General features: G+C 38.6%; 1 protein-coding gene across 1 annotated transcript in view; it reads left to right on the plus strand.

Annotated features, from left to right (window-relative positions):
* Window positions 1–25,187, plus strand: part of LOC100265542 (threonine--tRNA ligase, mitochondrial 1) — a 42,811-nt gene extending 17,624 nt beyond the window's left edge. The window contains exons 5-20 of the mRNA XM_002265266.4: window positions 11,232–11,306; window positions 11,427–11,555; window positions 11,641–11,730; window positions 15,410–15,498; window positions 15,579–15,675; window positions 15,756–15,842; window positions 16,469–16,553; window positions 17,444–17,538; window positions 17,842–17,874; window positions 17,971–18,057; window positions 21,003–21,095; window positions 21,174–21,266; window positions 21,369–21,590; window positions 22,170–22,241; window positions 23,692–23,763; window positions 24,861–25,187. Coding sequence (XP_002265302.1) covers window positions 11,232–11,306; window positions 11,427–11,555; window positions 11,641–11,730; window positions 15,410–15,498; window positions 15,579–15,675; window positions 15,756–15,842; window positions 16,469–16,553; window positions 17,444–17,538; window positions 17,842–17,874; window positions 17,971–18,057; window positions 21,003–21,095; window positions 21,174–21,266; window positions 21,369–21,590; window positions 22,170–22,241; window positions 23,692–23,763; window positions 24,861–24,956 — 1,515 coding nt within the window. The 3' untranslated portion in view covers window positions 24,957–25,187. The remainder of the gene's footprint in view (window positions 1–11,231; window positions 11,307–11,426; window positions 11,556–11,640; window positions 11,731–15,409; window positions 15,499–15,578; window positions 15,676–15,755; window positions 15,843–16,468; window positions 16,554–17,443; window positions 17,539–17,841; window positions 17,875–17,970; window positions 18,058–21,002; window positions 21,096–21,173; window positions 21,267–21,368; window positions 21,591–22,169; window positions 22,242–23,691; window positions 23,764–24,860) is intronic.
* Window positions 25,188–25,498: the final 311 nt, after the last annotated feature.

Raw genomic sequence — 25,498 nt, forward strand, 5'->3', positions numbered from 1 at the left:
CTATCTCAAGTCTCTAGTACACTTGAAAAATCTGGTTGGGTTCCCATGAACAAAGATGGAGAAGTGTTTCTTAAAATTGTACCACTTAATCTATCTAATCCACTTGAAACCAAAACCTATTTTTCCAAAGACTAACAACAAAAAACTCTAATTAAGATGATCACATGCCTTCTTCATATCTAACTTACATAGGATCTCACTTTTGGAGCTCTTTAGCCTTGTGTTGATTGGTTCATTTGCTATGAAGAAAACAACAATGATTTGTTTACTCTCCACAAATGCATGCTGAGAAGCTGAAACCACTTTTTCCATCACTTCTTTTAGTCTATTTGCCACAACTTTTTGCTAGAAGCTTGTATAGCTTGCCCATGAAACTGATGGGTTTGAAGTCTTTTAAATCTTCTGCATCCCTTTTTTTGGGACTAACATTATAAAAGTGACATTTAGGCTTCTTTTGAAAAAGCCTAGCTCAAAGAACTTTGCAAAAAATACCATCACTTCACTTTTCACAAAGTCCTAACAAAACTGCCAAAAGGCCTTGAAAAAGCCATTCAGCCCAGGGGCTTTATCCCCACACAAACTTAAGAGGACTTAATAGCCTTTTCCTCAAAGAATAGAGTCTCCAAGGACTCGGAATCTTCTCTACTCAAAATTTCAAACGACATCCCATTGATATTGGGTCTCCACTCCATTGTCTTAGAAACAAGATTATGGAAAAAATTTGTCACTCCATCCTTTATATTTGTGTCCTCTGATAATATTTCTCTATTCACCCTTATTTTAACCAAATAGTTTTTTCTTTTACGAGCATTGCCCATTTTATGGAAGAATTTTGTGTTTTTATCTCCCTTTTTTAGTCATAATTCTCTTGATTTCTGCCTCTAAGAGGCTTCTTCCATTGTTGTCTACTTTCTAAACTCATTTATTGCCTTTGTCCTAGCCCTAACCTCCTTAACTAAAAAATGACTTCCCTTTCATTAGCATCCTAGAAATCCCTTGGAAACATTGAGTCAAACTTGTCCTCATAGTTTTTGAATCGTCAAGAGATTGAAAATGCCCCCACTTCCATATCAATTAACTCCAACACCCTATTGTCCCAATAAAGCAAATCCCTCTTGCTTGATCCCTAGCTTCCATGGCACCCAAGAACCTTCCTACACCTAAACTCTTCACAATCTGCTCTGATATCTGTTGACCTTTGTTTTTTGTAAACATACAAACTCTACCATTTGTGATTTGATCAGGGGATTTAATGACTATTTGCTTTCCCTCCTTATTGGCCCTCTCTTAACATTCCAAGAAGAATGTGAAGCTTCATCAGCTAACTGTGGTTATCTCCCAATTGCTTTTTCCACTCCTCCTTCCTTTGCCTAAAGCAGAACTATAGTGGATGGAGCACTTTGTCTTGTGGAGTTCCCTCTCAAATCTAGACCAAGAGGTGATTTCTTTTTAATCCCCATGTTAGAGACTTGGCCCTTTCTCCTAAACTCCATTCTCATTGAGAGAGCGAAGATTTCTCCTTCAAATTTGGCAATTGGCATCCTTGCAAAGCTATTGAAAAAGGCAACCTTATTGAAGCATCCAAAGAGGTGTGGAAATCCCTTTTAGAATGTGGGTGGGAGGTTGCAATAGTCCCACCCTCTAACTACGCCGATTCCGTGTCAGTAGTGCTTTTCACAACATTTTCCATGAACTTCATTGGCGACACTCAAATTGTGTAGAGGGCCACTTGCCACTCCATTAGGCTCAACAAAATGCACTCCAACTTGCTCCCTCCAACAAAACAAACTCCCGACTACCCCTTCATTTGACTCTTTCCCTTATAAAGAGAGGAGAACGAGAGGAGCATGGTTCAAAGTCGCAGTATCTATCATTGACTCAGAGGGTCACGAGGCATATCGGTCTCGATGTCTCGGTTCGGTATCGGGCGATACGTAAAATAAGATAATTAAAATTTTCAAAAAATTATAAAAATATTATATAAATTAAAAAATAAAATAGATATAATTAAATAAGCTGAAAATTTTAATAGAACAATTTTTTTTTTTCACATTTAGCTCAAAGTTATTTGTGATAATATTAAAAATTGAGGATTTAATTCTCACTTTGCCATATAAACACTTTAATTTATCATTAAACCTAAAAAACTTCTTATCTTAAAAGAAGAAAACGGAGAGAAAAAAATGGAGGAGAGAGAGAGGGTTAGAGAGAGAAAGAATGCGAGAGAGAGAGATAGCGGCAGCGATGGGGGATTGACAGAAACGGTAGGGGGCGAGAGCCATGCGAGGCATGGGAAGAAGGTCAGGAGGGGTGGCTTCGGGGTGGAATCGAAAATGTTTGAGGTTGAGGTGGAGGTGAGGAAAGGCAGTGTGCAGGCTACGATTGTGGAAAGGAAAGGAGGGATCTCGTCGTGGGTTAGATTAGGTCCGGTGAGCATTGGGATAGTCCTCGAATGCCTGATTCAGAGTATTGAGGATGTAAGGATGGGTAGGTGGGTTAGAGAGTGGAAGGAGAATGGGAGGGAGTACTCCCTGTCGCGCGACTATAATAGAGGGGGTTGTTTTCTCCGCCTGGGGGTTGCGGATTTGGAGAAAAAGAGGTTTAGTGTTTTTATCCCAAAAGGAAGAGGCGCAAAGGGCGGCTGGGCTTCAATGGCGGAAACACTACGGAGATTGGGCTGTGAAGAAGGAAGTCCTATGAAGCAGAAGGTAGACGAGCCTCGGTCGATACCAAACAAGGCGAAGACATATGCAGAAGCGACCAATAGGGCATGGGGAAAGGAGAGAACATCAGTAAGGGTAGAGGTCACCAAGGAGGAAGTGGGTCGGAACCTATCCAAACTGGAACATTGCATTATCGGGACATGGAATCCTAATGCAGCAAAGGGGGATGATATCAGAGGGTGGGGAACCCAGCTAGCGAGGATTTGGAGACTAAAAGGAAACCTAGGGCTTGCAAAAATGGAGAGGGGCAAGGTTTTAATGGAGTTTGAGTTCCTGGCAGAGGCTGACAAAGCCTCCAAGATTGGAAGCATTTCATTTGGGGGTTTTTTTCTCCGTCTAGAAAAGTGGAAGCCGGAGACGGGATGCTTGAGGGAAGGGGAAAGAAGCCGAGAAGCATGGGTGCGGGTAGTGGGTCTACCTGTTTCCCTGTGGGAGCGGGATATCTTGAGGAGGATTGGGGATGCGTGTGGGGGTTTTCTTGCAGTCGACCATCAAACGGAAAAAATGGAGGAGTTACAGTGGGCGCGAATCTTGGTGAAGCGGAACGATGTGATTCTTCCCAATGAAGTGGAGGTTTGGGTTGAAGGATCATGCTATCTGGTAACTTTGTGGTGGGAAATCAGGCCAGTCTTGAAAACGCCGACGGGTGAGAAGAAAGGGAAGGCCGTCGTAACGGGAGCGAAGGTAGGGGATGATGTAAGTGCACGCGCGAGGGAGCGCGTGACGGAGACGATGGAGGGCTCGAGGCTCGAGGTCTGCTTGCTGAATGCTGATGGGACGCGGAGTCAGTTCCATGAGTTGGGCCAAACGTCAAACCCTTCTCGGAGCGAAGATGGGCCTTCAGACGGGCCTTCAGACGGGCCTCATGCCTTGAGTGGGCTGGGGTTATTGGGCCAAGTAAAGCCTTCTTCTAACGCCACTGGGCCGGCTAACTCGGGGATTGAGAAGCCCACGGAAAAGGCTAGGCCTTTGAGGCTGCTTCAAGAGGCTGGGCTGGACTTTCAAAGCCCATTTTTTTCTGGGTCATCTAGTGCCCAGGCGGAGAAGGGCCTGTCTGCTGCAGAGTGTAGCCGAAGCCCGATAAAGGGCCCAGACGCAGCTATCTCCACGTTCTGGGTGAAGGATGATCAGTGGGGGACTTATGGAGATGAGCCACAGTGGGAGGGGATTTCCAGGATTGACAGTGCCCTGCTGGAGGAAGATGCAAGGTATGTTAATGCTCTTTCCTCCTCTGGATTGGTGGCTCTTGATACCCCTTCCCCCTTCTTTTCTCCTTTTGGTCGGACTCCATTGATGGAGTCTTTCGACCGTTCTGGGGAGCTTGCGGACTCAGCTACGGGGGACAGTCTGTGCAAAGGAACTGGGTATTCAGAGAAGATTGAAGAGAAGTGTTGGGACCTGGTAGAGATCAGTAATGACTGTATGGAGGTTAATAGAAAGGCTCTGTGCCTAGCCAGGCCTTCATCTCAAGTAGAAAGTGGATGGGAGGAAGAGAGATGGGAGGAAAGTGATCTGGCCAGGTTCAGTCAATTCCTGGGGTTTTCAACGGAGGGCCTAGAGAAAGATATATTGGAGTTTATGGTTAAAATTAGGAAGAGGAGAGAAAGAATTCACAACAAAGTCATGTTGGAGAAATCGAAATTTGAAAGAGAACTGAGAAGACTTGAATGCTCAGTCAACTATGAGGGGGGGAAGAAGAAAAAGTGTTCCGGGCAAGGAAGAGGGTGTCAAATTATGGAAGTCCAATGAAAATAAGGCTTTTGAGTTGGAACGTGCGCGGGGTTAATGACAGCTCCAAGAGGAAAGTGATCAAAGCAATAATTAGAAATCAGAAAGTTGATTTGTTTTGTATCCAGGAAACGAAAGTTCAGTCCATGAATGAGGGTCTGGTAAGGAGTTTGGGTTCTGGGAGGTTCCTAGATTGGGGTGCGTTGGATGCTCAGGGAGCTGCAGGGGGGGTACTGATTTGCTGGGACAAAAGAACCTTGGAAATCATTGAGATGGAGAGGGGCCAATTCTCAATCTCATGCAGACTTAGGAATGTAGAAGACGGGAAAGTCTGGATATTTACAGGTGTGTACGGTCCGTTCTCCAAAGAAGACAGGGAGACACTATGGGGGGAGCTTGGGGCGATAAGGGGAATCTGGGATGATCCATGGTGCTTAGGGGGTGACTTCAATGTCACTTTATCCCTTGAGGAAAGGAGCAATCAGGTGAGGGTGTCTGGAGCCATGAGAAGATTTGCTCAGGTGGTGGATGATCTAGAACTTCTGGATATTCCTGTGCGAGGGGGGGTGGCTTCTTGGAGTGGGGGAAGGAATAACCAAGCTTGGGCTAGATTGGACCGGTTTCTAGTGACCCAAGATTGGCTGGATTGCTTCAGTGGGATCATTCAGTGCAGGCTGCCCAGACCCATCTCTGACCATTTTCCCATTTTACTGAAAGGTGGAGGGGTTAGAAAGGGCCCTTCCCCTTTTAGGTTTGAGAATATGTGGCTCAAGGTAGATGGGTTTAAGGAGCTGCTTAGGGGATGGTGGCAGGAGGCGGGGGGAAGAGGGAGGGCTAGCTTCAGATTGGCTTCAAAATTGAAGATTCTGAAGGAGAAGATCAAAACTTGGAACAGGGAGGTGTTTGGTACCTTGGAAGTCAACAAAAACTTAGCCTTGCAACAAGTGGAATTTTGGGATAGGGTGGAGAGTGACAGGAGCCTAACTGAAAGAGAGACAGAGCTGAAAACAGAGGCTAAGAATGTCTTTAAAAAATGGGTGCTGTTGGAAGAAACGCATTGGAGACAACTGTCCAGGGAGTTGTGGTTGAGGGAAGGGGATAAGAATACGGGGTTCTTTCACAGGATGGCAAACGCTCATAGAAGAAATAATTCCATGGACAAGATTAAAATTAATGGGAGGTGGCTGGAGGAGGAGAGGGAGGTAAGAGAGGGGGTTGTGAATGCCTTTCAGCAATTGTTGTCAGAAGATCAATCCTGGAAAGCTGATATTGATGGGCTACAGCTACAAAGGTTAAGCAATGCTGAAGCTGAAGGTTTGGAACAGCCATTCACTGAGGTAGAGATCCATGCGGCTTTGATGGGGATGAATGGAGATAAGGCCCCAGGTCCGGATGGGTTCACAGTAGCCTTTTGGCAATTCTGCTGGGAGTTCGCGAAAGAGGAGATTGTGGACTTGTTTAAGGAATTTTTTGAAGAAAAATCGTTTGCCAAGAGCCTTAATTCTACTTTCCTAGTCCTTATTCCTAAGAAAGGGGGGGCTGAGGACTTGGGGGATTTTAGACCCATCAGCTTGCTTGGGGGTTTGTATAAGCTCTTGGCCAAAGTGTTAGCCAATAGAATTAAGGAGGTGCTTGACAAAGTGGTTTCGCCGGACCAAAATGCCTTTGTGAAGGGAAGACAGATTTTAGATGCCTCGCTCATAGCCAATGAGGTGGTTGACTATTGGTTTAAACGCAAAGAGAAAGGGCTGATCTGTAAATTGGATATAGAAAAAGCCTATGATAGTATTAACTGGAACTTCCTCATGAAGGTCATGCGTAAGATGGGCTTTGGGGACCGATGGATGAAATGGATTGGGTGGTGCATTTCAACGGCTAGTTTCTCTATTATGGTCAATGGGGTGCCAGCTGGCTATTTCCCCAACTCTAGGGGGTTACGCCAAGGAGATCCACTCTCCCCCTATCTCTTCGTGCTGGGAATGGAAGTGCTAAGCGCTATGTTGAGAAGGGCTGTTGATGGGGGTTTCATTTCAGGATGTAACATTCAAGGGAGGGGGGGAATGGAGTTAAATGTCTCCCACTTACTATTTGCTGATGACACGATCATTTTTTGTGAAGCAAGGCAAGACCACATTACCTATCTAAGCTGGATTTTGGTGTGGTTTGAGGCAGCCTCTGGTCTTAGAATAAACCTTGCTAAAAGTGAAGTAATCCCGGTTGGGGAGGTGGAAGATATTGAGATGTTGGCGGTGGAGTTAGGGTGTAAAGTGGGGACCCTTCCTTCTGTTTATTTGGGGCTGCCCTTGGGAGCCAAGCACAAGGCCATGGCTATGTGGGATGGAATTGAAGCAAGAATGAGAAGGAGGTTGGCTCTGTGGAAAAGACAATATTTGTCAAAGGGCGGGAGGATCACCCTCATTAAAAGCACTTTGGCCAACTTGCCGGTTTATCAATTGTCTCTTTTTCGCATGCCTAAGCTAGTTGCAAGAAGACTCGAAAAACTACAGAGGGATTTTCTTTGGGGAGGGGGAAGTATGGAAAGAAAAATCCATCTAATCAATTGGGAGGTAGTGTGTTCCCAAAAGGAGAGCGGGGGTCTAGGCATTCGGAAAATTGATCTACTGAATAAGGCCCTATTGGGGAAATGGATTTGGCGGTTCGCGTGTGAGGAAGACATGTTTTGGAGGAAGGTGGTTGGGGTGAAGTATGGCCAGTTGGGTTTTGGTTGGAGAACAAGGGAGGATCGCGGAACGTTTGGGGTGGGGGTTTGGAGGGAGATATTGAAGGAATCGTCGTGGTGTTGGAGTAATATAGAGTTCAAAGTGGGAAAGGGGACTAAGGTTAGTTTCTGGACTGACCATTGGTGCGGTAATGAGGTGTTGTCCCAAGCTTTTCCCCAGTTGTTTACTCTGGCAGTACAGAGGAGCGCCTCGGTAAATGAGATGTGGGATTCTAGCCTCGGTCAAGGAGGTTGGAACATAAGACTCTCTAGAAACTCTAATGACTGGGAGTTGGACGCCTTAGGAGAGCTGTTGCATATGTTGAGGGACGTGAGGATTTCTCTTGAAGAGGACGCAGTGATATGGAAAGGAGAGGGACACGGCCGGTTTCGGATTAGAGATGCTTACAAGCTGTTGACAGGGCCTAATGTCATTACCTTCCCGAAGAAGAGCATTTGGGTGGACAAGGTCCCAACCAAGGTCGCTTTTTTTGCATGGGAGGCTTCTTGGGAGAAGGTTCTAACTTTGGACAAGCTGCAAAGGCGGGGATGGCAGCTTCCAAACCGGTGTTTTTTGTGTGGTTGTGAAGAGGAAAATGTAAATCATATTCTTTTACACTGTACAGTTGTAAGGCCTCTTTGGGAGATTGTATTGGCCTTGTTTGGGGCTAATTGGGTGTTCCCAGAGAAAGTCAAAGAGATGTTAGTCAGTTGGAGGGGCCCTTTTGTGGGGAGAAAGAGGAAAAAGATTTGGACCTCCATTCCGTTGTGTATTTTTTGGACGGTATGGAAGGAGAGAAATAGATTAGCTTTCAGGGGGGGCTCTCTAGCTATTCAGAAACTAAAAAATTCGTTTGTTTGTAACTTGTGGAGTTGGGCTAGGGTATATATGGGAGAGGAGTCCTCTTCGCTTTTAGGTTTTTTGGAATGGCTTGCCATTCCCTAAGGGGTGGTGAGTGTTGGTTCCTGCTAGGCTACTTGTATACTTCCTGTATGCTTTGTGGCTTTTTGCCTCGTTTTATATATGCGCATTTATCCAAAAAAAAATTTATCATTAAACCTCATCTATACATTTCATATCATTTTACTTTAGCAAATCGGGGACTCAATTCTCCTAATATGTTACTATTAAATCATATTAAAGTGTTTATATGAAAGGTATTTTCCATGTAAATCGGGGACTCAATTCTCCATGTAAATCCATATAAAAGGCAGTGTTTTACTTTACTAATTTGAGCTCCCAATCTCCCACCCTTGCACGCCATCATTGCTGTCAAGACCCACAACAGATGACACCACTTGCAATCGCAAATTTGCAACCGTGCAAGACCTAACACGGGACAGGGACCAATCTGACTGCGAGGGGGTTGTCTTGTCGACGTCGTCGGTGAAAGATTTAGTCCACTTGACGAGTCACCACCATCGACACCAAAGCTCCACCCTTCGGTAATGCTCGATTTTAAGGAAAATCAAGTAAATAAATCTTAAATCATGTCTTCATCCTTCGGTGGTTTCTCCACTTATTTCTGAACGGGTCACGGGTTGGATTTTTTCTTCTTCGTCTTCTTTGATCTTCTCATTGATGGTTTAAAATTTCAGAATAGGTGTTTGCTTTTGTAAGGGTACTCTGTAACCTAACCGAGTCAACCAAGTTAACTCGGAAACTTAGATGAGTCAGCTGAGTCTTATTGATTCCTAGCGGAGTTCGTGCATTATACTGTATCTGGTATCGGTCTTGTCGCGACAGGTATTGAGGCGGATACGACTCGACCGAGTCATACTTTGAACCCTGGAGAGGAGGCCTTGCAAGCCAAGAAGGAAGGAGAGGGAGGAGCTATACCTGGGAAGTGTGACACTTCTACCACGGAAGCTCTGTTGATTGGAGTAGGTCTCTCTTACGTTGCTTTGCATTAGTCATCTTCTTTACTATGTGATAGTGACTACTCATAGTCCCCATTGTTGCACAATTGGTTGTTTGAGTTGCACCTTTTTGTGTGATGGCTAGGGCTTGTGGGGGTGAGCTTTTGAAAGTGGGTGGAGGACTCATTTGTTGCTTGAGAGGCCCAATTTGAAAGAACACCCCCCTAGGTTAGGATCTACCCCTTTTAAAATTGTAAGGCTTAAGCTCTTTTGGTCTAATCCTCCATTAAATCTTTTAAGGCCCAATCCTACATAACCCTCCTCCTCATGTTGGGCCATAATCTATAAGATTGGGCCTTTCTTACCCTTTCTTCTCCCCTTAATCGCCCTCCTCCCCTCCCTTGGGCCTAAGACTTCTAACTCTTTTCTGGCCTCACTAAGGGTAAGGTCTAACATTCTCCTTGGGCTACATCCACCCATCTGGCCTGCACCACTCCTTCAGCATAATTCATTTTGTTTAGCCCAGATCCAAGCTTCTGGTTTGTCAAATCTTCGGCTTCACCACACTGCACAACCAAAGCACCCCCTTCTGATATGTGTGCCCATTCCTGCTGCATGTAGGCTCGACAGAGCTTACTCATGCAGGTCACTTTATCGCTATGCACTGACGTGTTATTCCCTAGCTTTTTCTGATGTAGAACCAAGGCCCTAACTCTCCATGGCAGGTGAAAGACCCACCAACTTGAGAAAGCCACAGTGGGATCTCCCGTGATAGTTAAATGACAAAAAAGGAAAGTCCCACCACTACTTGCAGTTTTCTTGACACCCTAACCCTCGCTCATTGCAAATTGGGCTTCTTTGCACTATCTTTATCTACTATCATGAAGCCCTCAAATGCATCTCTCAATTGCTTAAAAAACTTATTTTCCCATAAGAAAACCAGCAGCCCCACAATTCTCACCCAAGTTCCTTTGCATGGACTCCTTTGAAACAACCTACCTCAAGGATCCACTTACCCAACTACTTTTTCTTAAAAGTTCTCTGCTCCTCTTGAAGAACCCTCTCTGCTTCTATGACCCCTTCAAACTCAAACAGAATGAGAGATCCTCCCATCAATGCTAAATGGAGGTTTCTTTGTAATCACCAGTTAAACATAGCCCATGCCTTTAAGGAGGGCAAGAAGAGGGTGTGGTCTAAGAAGTTATCCCATCTACCCACTAGGCAACAATGTAGGGACTCCATCTTGCTGAAAGCATCCACCCCCCACCCCTCACCCCTCCAATCTGAATCCACGCTTCTCCCACCTCCAATGGGTCCTTTTTCACCATGGCTGCATAGGATTCTCCCACTTTTGAAACCTTTGCCCCACTCCCCGCACCAGAGAACATACAAACTAGAGCTGCCTCAGTGGGACATAGAGGATACACAACCCTAAGATGACTCAGCTTACATGAGATATCTTATTGAGTAATAAACTGTTCTTTAGGGCTCCACATACTTGAGCTGGGAATCTAGGAAATTTTCTCTTTCTTTCTTTCTTTCTCTTCTGTGTGCTAATATAGATCTAATGAAAGTCATTATGTTGGTTGTTTTTGGTCTTAAAATTAATTTTCTCATGTTTTATCTTCTGTTAGGTATTTCAGTGCTTGATCATGTTAATTTTTATTGCACTTGCCCTGTGTGCTTGGGACATCTACTTTCAACCTAATGAATCCTTTGCTAAATTTTTGTAATTTAGAATTCCTATAAAGGCAATTATGCAGATGAGCATTGCTATTCATAACTATCACAGTGCTCCTAGAAATTTAATATCTCTTGAAATTGATATCAAGGGAAGTTTAGTATGGAAGAATACAATTTAATTCACAATGGAGTTGGAGCTGGGTATAGAATGGTGTGTTTTGCAATAATGGTAAGATAATAGTAATCAAGATTCAGATTAATTTGTAATTGAAAATAAAACTAAAGGATTTCTTATGTAAAGGACTCGGTACTAGGACTGACACTTCTTAGTTTTAGATTTGGATTGTAAATTTGAGTCTGGAAAAATGCAAGACTTTTCAGAACCATGAAATAATACTGTCATTGGTCTCCTGTCTGTCCAATATTTGGCAGATTGATTTTCATGTTTGCTCTTAAACATTTTCAGAAGAATGCTTTTCTGTGAAAATATGTTACTTGATATTTTTTTTATATTTCAGGAAAAGCAACCTTTTGAGCGCATTGAAGTGTCAAGGAATCAGGCTCTTGAGTTGTTTTCTGAAAATAGTTTTAAGGTAAGTGAAGCTCCATTTTTATATCATCCACACCATTTGACCCCATCCTTAGCCACTTCCTTATTTTCTTACTATTCTGATCCTCACTCATATGGGTTGTTTATCATCTCCCTTAATCAGATTGAAATCATCAATGACTTACCTGAAGACAAAACTATCACAGTATACAGATGTGGGCCATTGGTTGATCTGTGCCGTGGGCCCCATATACCAAATACATCTTTTGTTAAAGCATTTGCCTGTTTGAAGGTTTGTTGCGTATGTAGTTGGGAGTTGATTTCATTTGTGCTTGCAAATCTATTTTCTGTTTTACTTAGGCGTCTGTAATTTCCAGGCTTCATCAGCTTACTGGAGAGGAAATAAAGATCGTGAGAGTTTGCAAAGAGTTTATGGGATATCTTATCCTGATTCAAAACGATTGAAGGTAATATCATTTTTGGCCTTTTTTTTCTATGTATGATTTATTTCTTCTGATTTGCTTTGTTAGTTGGTCAGTTGTCTTGTTGAACTGCTGGATATATATATTTGTCATTTTCTTTTATTCAATTTGAAAGCCGCACGACATGTGGGACTGGTTTAGATATTCTCCTTTGACAAGGAGGTAATCTTGTTTTCTATCAAGTTTAAATTTGGGTTTGACCAAGATTATGAACACTGAAATTTAAAGCCAGTTTGGTACTGTTGTATATTTTAGAATATCACTTTTAACTATGTTAAAAGAAAAATCAATTGCAATGTAAAGCAACTAATCATTTGGTAAACTGCAGTCTCAAAATTGTAGTGAGTTTAAAAAATAACATTTAAGTGTTTGGTGAACGGAGTTGTTTGATCATTGTGAATATGTGTGGTAATTAAAAAAGGGACATTCAAAATTTGATCAAAATAGGGATTTAAAAAATTTAACCATTTTGCTTTACTTTGTTATAAAAATCAATGTTTAATTAAAAAATCATTGCATCATGTAAAAAGCAATTCTTAGTATTTCCATCAATTATAAAAAATTAAAAAAACTTATCAAAAAAAAAAAAAAAACAATTCTTAGTATTTCCATTTTCTTTTTTATTTCTTGTAGTACTTTCATTTTTCTATTTTAGCTGAATTTGAGCAAATATGTTTTTCATAATTATTTTTTCTTTTACATTTAGGACGAATAGCATCAAGTATAAATCATAACAAATAGTACACATCAATGATAACAATGTTTCAACTAACATTTAATATATGCACTCATTAAAGTTACAACGATATTATTCTTTAAATGATTTTCCTTTTTCTTATTAATATATTATCTTCTGTGTTTACCCATAAAAAATATTATTTTTTAAATGATTCATTTATTGTGATTGTAGATAATTAATAATTAAGTTTAGATAACAAAGATTTTGATCCCAAAAAAAGAAAAAAATTATTGAGGAAAAAAGAAATAATAAGTTATCTAATGGATAATCACACCTATTTCAGCTCATTTTTCTTCCATTCAACTTATATGCCCAAGTAATAAATGATATATAAAATTGAATAAATCAAATAGTAGAATGAGAGAAAGATACAATGACACGAAATTTTAATGTGGAAAATCTCTAAAGAGATGAAAAACCATGGACCTACAACCAATCGAAAACATCCACTATGAAGAACAAAAACTGAATACAAGGTTTTACCTATCTCAAGTTTACCAATTTTTCCTATACCACTTGACTAGCACCTTTTCACTTTCAACTTCACACCTTTTTCTTTCGGAGCACACTTGGAATCATCACCAAGTTCAATCTCGGCCTCTTCTTGAATCCACACAAGAAGAAAATGGGTTTTTGCCCAAAACCCAATCAATTGAGAAAATAAGAGATGAATGAATAGGAAGAATCAACCTGTTTTTAAGAAAATCTGTGTGGAAATCAAAGGTTAAAGGGGATTTTCTTGGTTGCTGAACACCCCAAATTTGGTAAGAAAAGAGAGTTCAAGAGGATAAGGAAAAAAACAGTTGCTAGTCTCTCCTCTCCAAAACAGGAAGCAATTTTGGGTTTTAAAAAGAAAGAAGCCCTTAATTCAATGGTTAAGAAAACATCAAGAAGAAGCAACCTGAATCGATCTGACCCAAATTTGGATCGATCTTTGCACAGGGCAATTAAACACTTAAACAAAAAAAAATGTTGTCCTAGCCTCCTCAACTCTTTTTAGAAACAAATAGTCCAAGAAGAAAACAATTTGAAAAACTTGGTTGATTCCATTTCATCCATCTACAACCTCATGTACATACCTTGGTCTCTTAGCAAATTTAACATCTTGATCTTCATTAGGCAAGTAGTTTGAGGAAGGATTTGGAAAAACCAAGTTAGGAGACACTTAGGAATTTTGTTTGGAATTGCCAACCTAGCTAAACACTCACAAATAATATAATATAATATAATACCTATTTATTATATTAAATATTAAATAATAATATTATTAGTAAAGAAATAAAAAATGAATTATGATCTAATTGTTGATATTTTATCTAATACTCTACATTTGTCTTAAGTGTAAAGTTGATATTTCACAAATTATTTGAGGGTGTATTGGATAATTTAAAATATCATTAAGGAAAATATTCCAATTCTTGCAAAATCACTTTTAAAAAAAGACCTCTTGCTTCTCAAAATAGTTGCCAAAGTAGATGACAAAGTCACTTTTCTTTATTTTACCAAACACATTAGCCATAAAAAGTATATGAAAAGTGATTCTAAGGGGTTTAAGATCAAACCGAAATGGGCCCTTAGTGTGAAAGGTTCCACTTGGTTCATGGTTATATGCATCAGTGTTGGCCTTGTATTGGCAAAATGTTTTATAATACAGTACCAGCTGAAATTCAGTATATATGCATGCAGCAACTCTATGACAGCATAGCCAGGTTGGTTATCTTGGCAATTCCACATGTTGCCAAACCATTGAACATTTGAAGCTTAAGCCTCAATTTACCCTAGACCAAGGCTATAGCCACAAGGCTAATTCATAGTCTTCCTCTAAACTGTAGGGTTTGAGTCTTGATAGCCTTTTAAAATACTGGTTAATATAGTGTTTGAGTTTTTCCTTTTATGGTTTTTTTGAGTGTATGGGATTGTGTAAAGCCTCTGAAATGACCTTCCCATCCCTCTGACACTAGGAAACAATATAATCTGGAGGGCTGGTTGTTCTGCCCACCTTGCCATGTAGAAGGACCCCCCTACCATCAGAAGATTCCTTAGTTCTAACTCATTGATGATTTCGGTGAATCTCCTCATCGACACAGTCAATCTGAAGCCCCTATACGCTCCACAAGGAACCTTTTCCTTTGGGGATTATTTGGAATTCCTAGGTTCCTTCTAAGGTGAGTTTCTTTGCTTGGGAAGCTTGTTGGGTGAAAGTGTTGACTTTGGACCAACTCCAAAGAAGAGGTTGGTTGTTTGTCAACATGTGCGCTCTTTGCGAAGAGTAGTTGGAATCCATTGACCACATTTTTCTTCATTGTGCTATGGCAAGGATCATATGGTCGTTGGTGTTTTCTTTATTTGGGATCCCTTGGGTTATTTCTGCCTCGGTACGGGACACCCTACTAGGGTGGCAAGGTTCTTTTGTGGGAAGAAAGCGTAGGAAATCTTGGAGAGCGGCCCCTTTATGTAATTTTTGTACTATTTGGAAGGAAAGAAATGGAAAAGTGTTTGAAGATGAGGAAATGCCAGATCAAAGTCTTAAAAGTTATTTCCTTAAAAATCTTGCTTTGTGGATTCGGGTGTGCATTAATGGGAGATCTTTGTCCTTAATTGATTGAGGGAGGGAGTAGGTTTTTTGTTTACCCCCTTTTTTTGTTGTGTGTTTTTTTTACTCTTTGTATACACCTTGTGTACTCTTGTGTGCTTTTATGCACTTTTAATACATTTTCTTACTTATCAAAAATAAAATGTTTTGTGCATCCTTTACATATTATTTGTTTTGTAGGTGCCACTTCTAGAAGGCCTTAGTGAGACTAGTTTTTTTTTTTTTTTAATCTCTTCCTTCAATATTTTCTCTTTCTTATGTTAGTGCCATATATGTCTGTTTCAAATGATATTATGTACTTATTAGTACTTAATGATTGTCATCTTGGTCAGGAATATATTGCTCGAATTGAAGAAGCAAAGAAATATGACCACAGATTGTTGGGTGTAAAACAGGAGCTTTTCTTCTGTCACCCACTTAGGTATAAGAAAGCTGGTTAAGTTAATATTATATTCATATGATTATATTGTAAATGATATTCATTTTATATATGAATTTCAGCCCAGGAAGCTGGTTCTTCCTTCCACATGGGGGTCGAATTTACAACAAGTTGATGGAGTTTATAAAAGCTCAATACAGGGAAAGAGGTTACCATGAGGTTAATGGACTAACTCTGTAGTTGTTGTAATGCCAGAATATTTATAATGAAAAAGTTTCTAATATTACTTGCTTTGGCAGGTTTTCTCACCAACTATGTATAATATGCAACTTTGGGAAACATCTGGTCATGCTGCTAATTACAAGGAGAATATGTTTGTATTTGAGGTGTGGTTTTTCAACAAAATCTTTTCTAGAATAGTCATATTTCTTTACATTGTTGTCTTCAATGGCCAGAAAACCAATTTCTTGTGAAAGCGAAAGTAGGAGGATGGAGAGACTTTAATATATTCCATCCCTCTTTTTTTTTTTGATAGGCAAATAAGATCCCTCTTTCTCTATATGTCATATATCTATATACCTATATATATATATATATATCCCTAGTTTTTTCTTTCTAAGTGAATGCAGGAGAAAGAAATTTTAGTTCAAAAATAGATTTTATCTTTTTGGGATTTGAATTAGAAAGAGGGAGGGGAATTTTTCCTGATGTGGAGTGCATGCGCTAGGTGTAGGCCTGTTGTTTTTAATAGAAGTATACTATTATAAGTATTCCAATCCTTGCATTGGAGGGTATGTATTTTATGGTTTTTGTTGTTATCGTTAATGCATCGTTGCTATTGTTGTTTAAAAGAAATCAGTGAAGTGGTTTGGGGTTTTAGAAGGTGGAGTATGTATATGCCAAGATCTATTTCTTAAACATTTATCTCATCCTTGGAGAAGTATTTCTTTATATCTTATGTTCCTGGATCATGTTTACTTTGTTATGAAACTGTGTCTAGTTTTTGGTGTAGGTTGAAAAACAAGAGTTTGGGCTTAAGCCAATGAATTGCCCAGGGCACTGTTTGATGTTTGAACATAGAGTTCGTTCATATAGAGGTGAGTGCATTTGGTTCCTTATATATTTATCTTAAATAGCATAACATGGTGCTTTTTTGCTCTTCAAGGCTCCATCCTAGATTGAGGCAAACTAAAATTTTTTTGAAGCTAGGCTACTTTTGATCCATAGTGATTCAAAAGGTTGGAAGCAGGTGTTCAAAACCTAAATTACCCTGATCTTGATGTACTTCAATATGTTTATCATTAGTTATACAGATTAAAATTGTTCTCTGCTGCAAGTTTTAGTTATCTTAACTTGTATGGATTTTCTTTTACCTTTGCAGTTTGAATTAAAAAAAAGATATAGCAATTGTTAGAAGTGCTTCTCTTGTTTTAGTAGTTTTCCTATGGGTTTCTTTAGGAACTGAACTATGTATGCTTTGATCTCTGAGGGTGCTGTGGCTTGTCTTTTACTTTGAATAAAGGTGGTACACAACTTTTAGCTAATTAATTCCATATGTTGATTTACCTTTTAAAAGTAAACCTCACCCCAAATAAGCCTTTCTTTATACAAGGCTACCTTGTCTGCTGATTTATAAAGCGTATGACTTATCCTATTATGGAACCATTCTTGTTTTTTCCATGCCTGTAAATTTGACCATGTTTTGCCTTACTGGTGTCATCTGTTTGTTGTGGACGCAGCTTATTTGACATGATAATGCAGCTATAAATTATCATCCTCCACCAAGAAAGATAACGACTAAGTGTAGTTATTTTTATTTGTTTGTGTCTAAATCTAGGTTTAGACAATGAGCCTATGTACAATTTCTCAGGAGTTATGAGTTTGTGAATTTTTATAAATCCTGGTTGATCTCTCTAGTTCTTTATATCATCCAATTGTAAATAATATTCCTTTGGCATCCTTTCATCCCCACATGATGGTTTTGCAGAACTTCCTCTTCGGCTAGCCGATTTTGGGGTCTTGCATCGAAATGAAGCCAGTGGTGCACTTACTGGATTAACTCGTGTCAGGAGGTTTCAGCAGGTATTCTTTTGGTTTGTTGTAGTTTATTGATATCAGAATTTGGTGAAAATTATATTGTGCTGGCTCCCTCTATGTTATTTTGGAACCTTCCTGTACTCTGCCCTCACATAGCTATTAACTTTGGTTGCTGGCTATCTTATGTGCCTTAACTTTTATGGTTTTCTTGGGCCTGAAGTGCCATATGTTGTGCAAAGTCCCATATAATTTTGATATGGCTGAGAATTATAACACTGAAAGTTCATAATTTATATCTTTAGAAGCTACTTTTTTTTCCAACCATATTTGGTCCCTGTTTTGATGCAGGATGATGCACATATCTTCTGCAGGGAATCCCAGGTGATTTTAGAGTTAATGATATGTAGCTAAATGTTAGTGTTTACTCTCTTTTTGTTTTCTGCACCTTGGCTGATTGTTTTTACTTAAAATTTTCAGATAAAGGATGAAGTCATGGGCGTCTTGGAGTTCATCAATTATGCCTATAACATATTTGGGTTCACTTATGAGCTGAAGCTATCAACAGTATGCATCTGAACCTTGTTTCTGCTTAAAATATTGAGCCTTTTGGCTTTCATGTTTATTTCTAGAATCTATTAATGGTGATTCTCCTCATTGATCAACAAATGTGAATTTATTTATTTTTTGATAGGCTCAACAAATGTGAATTTATGATGGTGTTGGTTTTCACATATTGATGTCCACTCCAGTATAATTGCATGAAATTTATTTATTTATTTTGATAGGTAAGATCAGTGAATATATAAATAAAAAAGGATGCGTCAAAACAGCATTCCCAAGTATACAGGAATACATCGGCCGCTCAATAGCTCACCCAAAAGGGAGAGGGAGAGAAACAAAAAACATCACCTGCCCTCACTTAGAACCAAGCCAATCAATAAAGCTAACAAGGGAAATAGATCCCATATTTACAGACGCCCTAGACCAAGACCACAAGTTACATACAAAAGAATATTTCATTCTATGGATCAAAATCTCTGCATTTTCAAACGCTAGCTAGTTCCTTTCTTTCCACACCTTCCAAACCTTCTTGCGGGCTTTACCCACAAGGAACCATGCCACCCAAGAAGTGTCTCCTTAACCGAGGAGGAGATAACCCAAGCCACACCAAAGAGAGAAAAGAGCAGCTGCCATAGGATCCAACACTTTGCACAGTGAAGAAGAATGTGATCAGCAGTTTCTCCTTCAGAGTGGCAAAGAAAACATCTATTCGCCAATAAAAACCCCTTCCTTTGGGCCTGATCCAAAGCTAGGATTCTCCCCCCAAGTATCCTCCCACGCAAAAAAAGCCACCTTAGGTGGTGCACAAGATCTCCAAATGATGCTTCTTGGAAATTCAAGAGGGTCACCGGGCTCCAAAGCATGGAAGAGAGATCTATAAAATAACAATAATTTCGATGCTTTATTTTTTATTATCATCTGTAGATCATTATGCAGTTGCTTTTCAAATTCCTAGCTTCTAGGGTCATCAATGATTACCCTAGGAAAACTGGACTGATTGCCTGTGTGAACACAAAGGTTAAATGCTTCAGTTTGGGGTGCATATTCTTTTTTGGGGTAAAATTGGAACTGTCTCAAGATATCTGTTGGCAAAGATGGCTTAAGTGTGGTATCATTTCTTGTTTATAATTAGTTTATCCCCTAAATAGGGTGGTGCCTAAAGTTTAAAGTTTTGAAACCCTTTTCTGAAATTGTCTCAGGTGTTTGTTAACAAAGATGGGTAGAAATTAGAAGCATAGTATTACTTTTGAGTGATTATAAATTTGTCCCCTAATTAGGTGGTGCCTGAAACTTAAAATTTTGAAACTCTTTTCTGAAAGAAATGATAAGAGTATGTAAAGTAATTGAATCTAGTAGGAAAGACAATTAAACTCTAATATAATTTAAATTGTGGTTTACATTAATTCTTTTCTGGAATGAAATTTGGATACTTCTTTCCTTTTAGAAGATGAAAAAGAACAGGGATATCAAAGATGACATGCACATTCCTTGCAATTAATTTTTTTGTATTGACTCAGGGAGCATCCATTTATACAGGTTTGACTGGGGTCTTGATGCTTGGTTCATGTTGCAAGGGGTTGGCCTGGGTAGTGGGGAGGTTCTAGGTTTGATTTTGTGTAATGGCCCCACACAGAAAACAAGGGGGAAAGAAAGCAAAAAAAGAAACATAAATTGAGAAGGTTGACTTCAAGTTGAGGATCAGTAAGAAAAATAACTACAAAAATTGATGGGTCATACTTTGGTCCATAAGAGGACGAAATACTTGAGATAATGCATGATGGTTCTGATTTATACAGAAGAAACATCCGAGCCCAAGTTACTTTGAATCTTTGGACACTTCAATGTCTGGATAAAGGGAAGTCCCTTGCTGGCTTTTGGGGATATGGTCTTACTGTTTCCTTTCTTCTCAACTAGAATACTATTTTGATTTTGTTAGTAAGTTGGAATGCTTTCTGTGATTTTGACTACCATTTTTTGGGCAGTTGGTGTCAGTTGCTTCTCAAAATGTTTGGCACATGGTTTTATTTTACACATTATTATAATATTTTGAATTGTCCTAATTGTTCCTCTATTCTATAACAGAATTTTATAATAGACCTGTTTCTAACTTAGTTAAGCAATTTTGAGGTCATTTTGAGCTTGAATGGAATAAGCTATCAAACCTTGTAAAGCTGTAAACTGTAATAACTGATTCCAGTTGCATCTACTCTGATGAGCTTCCAGCTTACGACTACAAGGTTGGTTTAAGGCCTGTATAACCTCCTTTCCTCCCTCTACTTGCCCTTCCTTTCCTACAGCATAACTTAACGGAAGTTTCTTTACCATTTCATTTTACCCATAGTAGTTTTGTTTAATATCCACAACATTTTGTATAGTTAGTCAATAAAGGGTCAACTGATCATGTTTCCTTGTAGAGATTGTAATTGGGTTGATTTCTATACATCCCTGGATGGTTATAGAATGTCTACTTTTAAAGACGTGGGGATGGTTGGAAAAGGGATAATAGGATCCTTTATTTTGGTTCCATATATGATGCCAATTCTTTAGAGATATAATGTGGAGTGAGTAATATTGTCATTCCATGTTTAGCAATGTCCATTAGGACTTTGAAGAGATGTAAAACCCTGATTTAATGATGTCCTGATATTTTGTTTTCCAGTGTGTGCTTTTTAAAGGCTTCTTATGTACAATTGCTTTGTTTCATACCCATACTTTTGTTTAGTTAGCGAATAAAAGGGTCCAATGATCATGTTTCCTTGTATAGCTTGTAACTTGAGTTTGATCTTTCACAGGGATGGTTACACAACATGTACTTTTGAAAATTTACATATTGTTGGACTAATAGAATTCTTTATTCTTGTTCTATATATCATGCTATCTTTTAGATTATAATGTGGAGGATTGAGGAATATTTCATCATTCTGTGTAACACTTTTTTTGTAATGTAGAGGCCAGAGAAATACCTTGGAGATTTAGAAACATGGGAAAAAGCTGAGGCTGCACTCACGGAAGCTTTGGATCAGAGTGGGAAGCCGTGGGAGGTAATATTGCAATAAATTATCCTGTACCATTTCTATATTTGATGTTCTCTTGCTTATTATCTGAGTCATGCTGTACAGATAAATGAAGGGGATGGTGCCTTTTATGGACCAAAGATAGACATTAGTGTTTCTGATGCATTAAGTAGGAAATTCCAGTGTGCAACATTACAGGTTTATCATGTTCACTTGCTCTTGTTCATTCTTTCGTGTGCTGCAACACTTGTGCTTTCTTGTGCAGAATTAGGTTTTAATTGTTGGATAATGTGCTTGCAGCTGGACTTTCAGCTTCCTTCTCGTTTTGATTTGTCTTACTCAGCTGAGGATGAAGCTAAGAGGGAGAGACCTGTCATGATACACCGAGCCATCCTAGGGTCTGTTGAGCGTATGTTTGCTATACTTTTGGAGCACTACAAGGGGAAATGGCCCTTCTGGCTTAGTCCACGTCAGGCGATTGTTTGCCCTGTGTCAGAGAAATCTCAGCCATATGCACTTAAGGTAGTTTTGCTGTATGCAAATTTAGCAATTTCTGGTAATGTCTATAATATTTTATAATTTGATTGCTCACTCTAAACTTTCTGGAAATCTATGCTGATGCATACACATGCCATGGGACTAGGTAAATTTGACCTTTTTTAAAAAAAAAAATTTAAAACAGTGTGAATTTTTGTTTCCTATATGTTGGATGTATTCATTTAGATATTTGCACAAGTCCTTCTGATGCAGTTGCATTATTCTCTTCTTAATAATGGTTGTGCCTTGTCTGCTTCTTCAGATTATGAAATGATATTACAATCCTTTTTCTGCTTATTTCCCCAATAACTTACTCCATTTTTCATTTATTTATGTTGGTTGGGTCATTTGAGGTATTCACCTACCTCAGAGGAATGGTTCTAAGAAACAGTGGTGAAATATGATGATTACAATATGTTTTTTGACTCTTTACTTGTTGAGTAAGAGTATGGTGTGGAGCAGACATTTAAAAAATTGTTACCTTATCAGTTCTGTCTCTTTCCATATGCACAATTAAAAAGTCAAAGGATATAATTTTTCCTCATTTTTGCTGCATTCTCATAGGTAAGGGATCAGATTCATCAAGCTGGTTATTATGTTGATGTCGATACAACTGATAGAAAGATCCAGAAAAAGGTGTGTTTACCACTTTCCTCATCATCGAAATTCCATACTGAAAATGATCTTAATATGCTTTAGTGATCTTACTTATTTAAGACATGTTTATTAAATATTAATGGAAGGGTATACTTGGTTTTACAAAATTATATACTCTTTCTTTCTTCTGCAATTATAGCTTCTGCTTTAATTGTTGTTTAAAAGCTTCATTCAAGATTTCAATTTCTAGTGTCTTAGAAGAGGGGTTCAGTATTGTGCTGATAACTTCTGCTAAAACTTCATACATTGTAAAATGAAAGTACTAATGTAAATCGGCATTGAAGGATTGTAATACTTCTCAAATAACTAAAATTTCAAGCTTGAAGTATCACTAATTACTTCTGATAAAAAAAGAAAAGGTTATTTCTAATTACTGCAAATATAACTCTTGGAAAGGAAACTGTTCCACTGATTGGATAATAAATGCCATAATACCTGTTTCTCTGTTGTTCTCATTGATGGAAGTTGGCATATTCATATCCTGGTAATGGATATAACCTTTTTAGTTGATCACTTATATAAGTATTGTACACAGCAAAGGAACCAGATGATACTTGTGAATGACATATTGAGCATGGTATATTGTGGGGGAAGCCTGTAATTTTCTCTTTGTATCAAGCTCTGTAGTTTGTCCAAATCCCACTAATTCACTGACAAGACCTAATAAATACCTTCTTACACTTGTTTGAATCCCCTTCTATCATTTATTGTGTTCACATTGATGTTCATGGTAATTATTAGGCTATGTTGCATGGGTTTGGGTGCTGTCTGATATGGGTTTATGTGCAGGTGTCTTTTTCTTCATACTTTAAATTTTTTAAGATAGATGGAGTTGACTAAAAAAGATTTAAATAATGGGTATAAACACTTGGATACTATATAATAGAAAGAAAAAAAAAGAAGAGACTTTAATTAAAAATCTATTAAAAATAGAGAGATCGTTATAAGTACCGCCACATTTTTTTTTTAGTTTTTTGTCCCCATTTTTTTTTTTAATTTCTTATCTCAAAATATTTTTATAAAAGTCCAATTGCCAACAAACTCTGATCAATTAAAAATAGGGATCTTTAAACTCTCTCCTTTTTAAAAAAATAAAAAGAATATATCTAATCTGCTAAGACCACATTTTAAGCAAAGTATGACCATCCCATAAAGATCTCACACTCAAACTTGTGTCATGTCATATGGTTAAACGTGATGAAGTTGGATAGTCTGGGTATAGTTTTAAAAATTAAAATTGCTTCAACATTAGTTTATTTTGCCGAAATAAACTTTAAATGAAAAATCCTAGTTCTTTACATAATATCTCCAACATTTAAATATCTTGAATCATCATTTTTCTGGTCACACATGCCTGTTGAAAGTTGCTTTTTTATTGTTTAATAATAATAGATAAGATCTACTCATTACTTACTTTGGCTACCTACAGGTACGAGAAGCTCAGTTGGCCCAGTACAACTATATATTGGTTGTTGGCGAGGAGGAAGCCAACACAGGACAGGTTTGACATATCATAATTTAATTCATATAGTTTAGGTGCCTTTTGATGCATTGCTGAATTTTTATACAATTTAGCTATTAAATTTGAGACAGTTTGCACCTTTCTGTTGCATGGGTGTGTATGAGTTGGTCAACTCATTCTTGATCTGTGGTGAGCTCTGAGCCATGTTGTCTTGGCACAGTGCATGGATATAGAGTGTCTAGGTGCCCCAAGTATATAGGATGTTTAAACTTCCCATATCTTTGTATGATGACCTTGGCATATACAAATTTGTCAGATGCATGCATTACCCTTAGCCCTAAACTCACTAGAAAATGGATGAGAAATATAATATAGAAAAGCTTGATTTATGAACAACTTGGAAAGCATTCAATTATGTTATACTTAAGATTAATTTTATGCTTGATGTAAACAAAGGACGGAAGCGTGCTCCAAGATGGAGTTAGGTCACAAACCATTTAATGATGGCCATTCATGAATTAAAACTAAGTATAAATTGATTTATATATCCTTCTCCCATAAGACTTTGATGTAATTGAACTGTATATTTATCCCAAAATGTGAGTGTGTTGTAAGTTCCTCACAGGTGTTTGGACATGTTTTTTGTGCTCTGTATCTTCATTAGTTTGATAACCACCCCAACCCTCCAATCCCAAACCCCACTCCAATTGCTGAGGTTTAGACATGTACTCTTTTCCATTTTTAGATTGATGGTGGGAAGGGATATTAAGAACCTTTATCTTATTCCCATAAGGATGGCATTAGAGGTATAGGGATACTTAATTTTTCCAGGTATGTCTGGTAGCCAATGCTGCTGGAAACTCTAGTTTTCCTGTGTCACCTTATGAGGTATGTGATTTCTGGTTCCAAGTATTCTGGATATTATATTTTTAGCTTCTGTGTGAGGTAGAACCCTTCTCATAAATATGTTTGGAATACGCCTTTTATCACCTGGTTGCTGATTTTTGCTAAATAGTTCCCTCTGTCCTTTTCTATGCATACTTTGTATCATCTAAGATAAGATGGTTGTGGATGTCTGAATATTCTGAATCTTGGAATTAATTTTTTATTTTCTCCATTATCCTTATTATTCCCAGGTGAGTGTCCGGGTAAGAGATAAGGGAGACCATTCGGTTATGAGCATGGAAAACCTCCTCAGTTTCTTCAAGAGTGAAATTGCAGCTTTTCATTAGGTTCTCATGAAAAGGAAATGGGTTCAGAAAAGATGGATCAATATGCAAGTGATTTTAAGAATTCAGCCTACAGATCAGACGGGCTTATTGTTTATCTGAATATTACTACCTTCTTGTATTTTGATTTGCCATTTATTTATAATTAACAACTGTTTTGTGCTATGTGATTTTTGGTTTAACATTAGTATTTTGGTTCACCTTGTATTGGCAAATAAAAGTTGTTTCTTGCTATGAGAACTTGGCAATTATTTTTTTAATTTTTATTTATTTTTAATTAATATTGCTTTTATCGATAAGCAACAGTTGTGCAATGACATGACCCATCAGTGAACTTGAACCCAATTTGGATTCAGGCTCTTAAAAATGTTAAGCTGTATTGAGAGAGAGCATCATCTCTCAAATCTCTTTATGATATATGCTGTGTACATTTAAAAATGAAAAAACAAAACAGAGAAAGAATGCAGTCGATCTTTCAACCTTGTTAAAACCCCAGTTGGGATGGCACTATTAAGCCTGTGCTTCTACGCAAACAGAAATGTGGA

Source organism: Vitis vinifera, chromosome 1 (genome assembly GCF_030704535.1).
Source record: "Vitis vinifera cultivar Pinot Noir 40024 chromosome 1, ASM3070453v1".
NCBI classification, from domain to species: Eukaryota; Viridiplantae; Streptophyta; class Magnoliopsida; order Vitales; family Vitaceae; genus Vitis; species Vitis vinifera.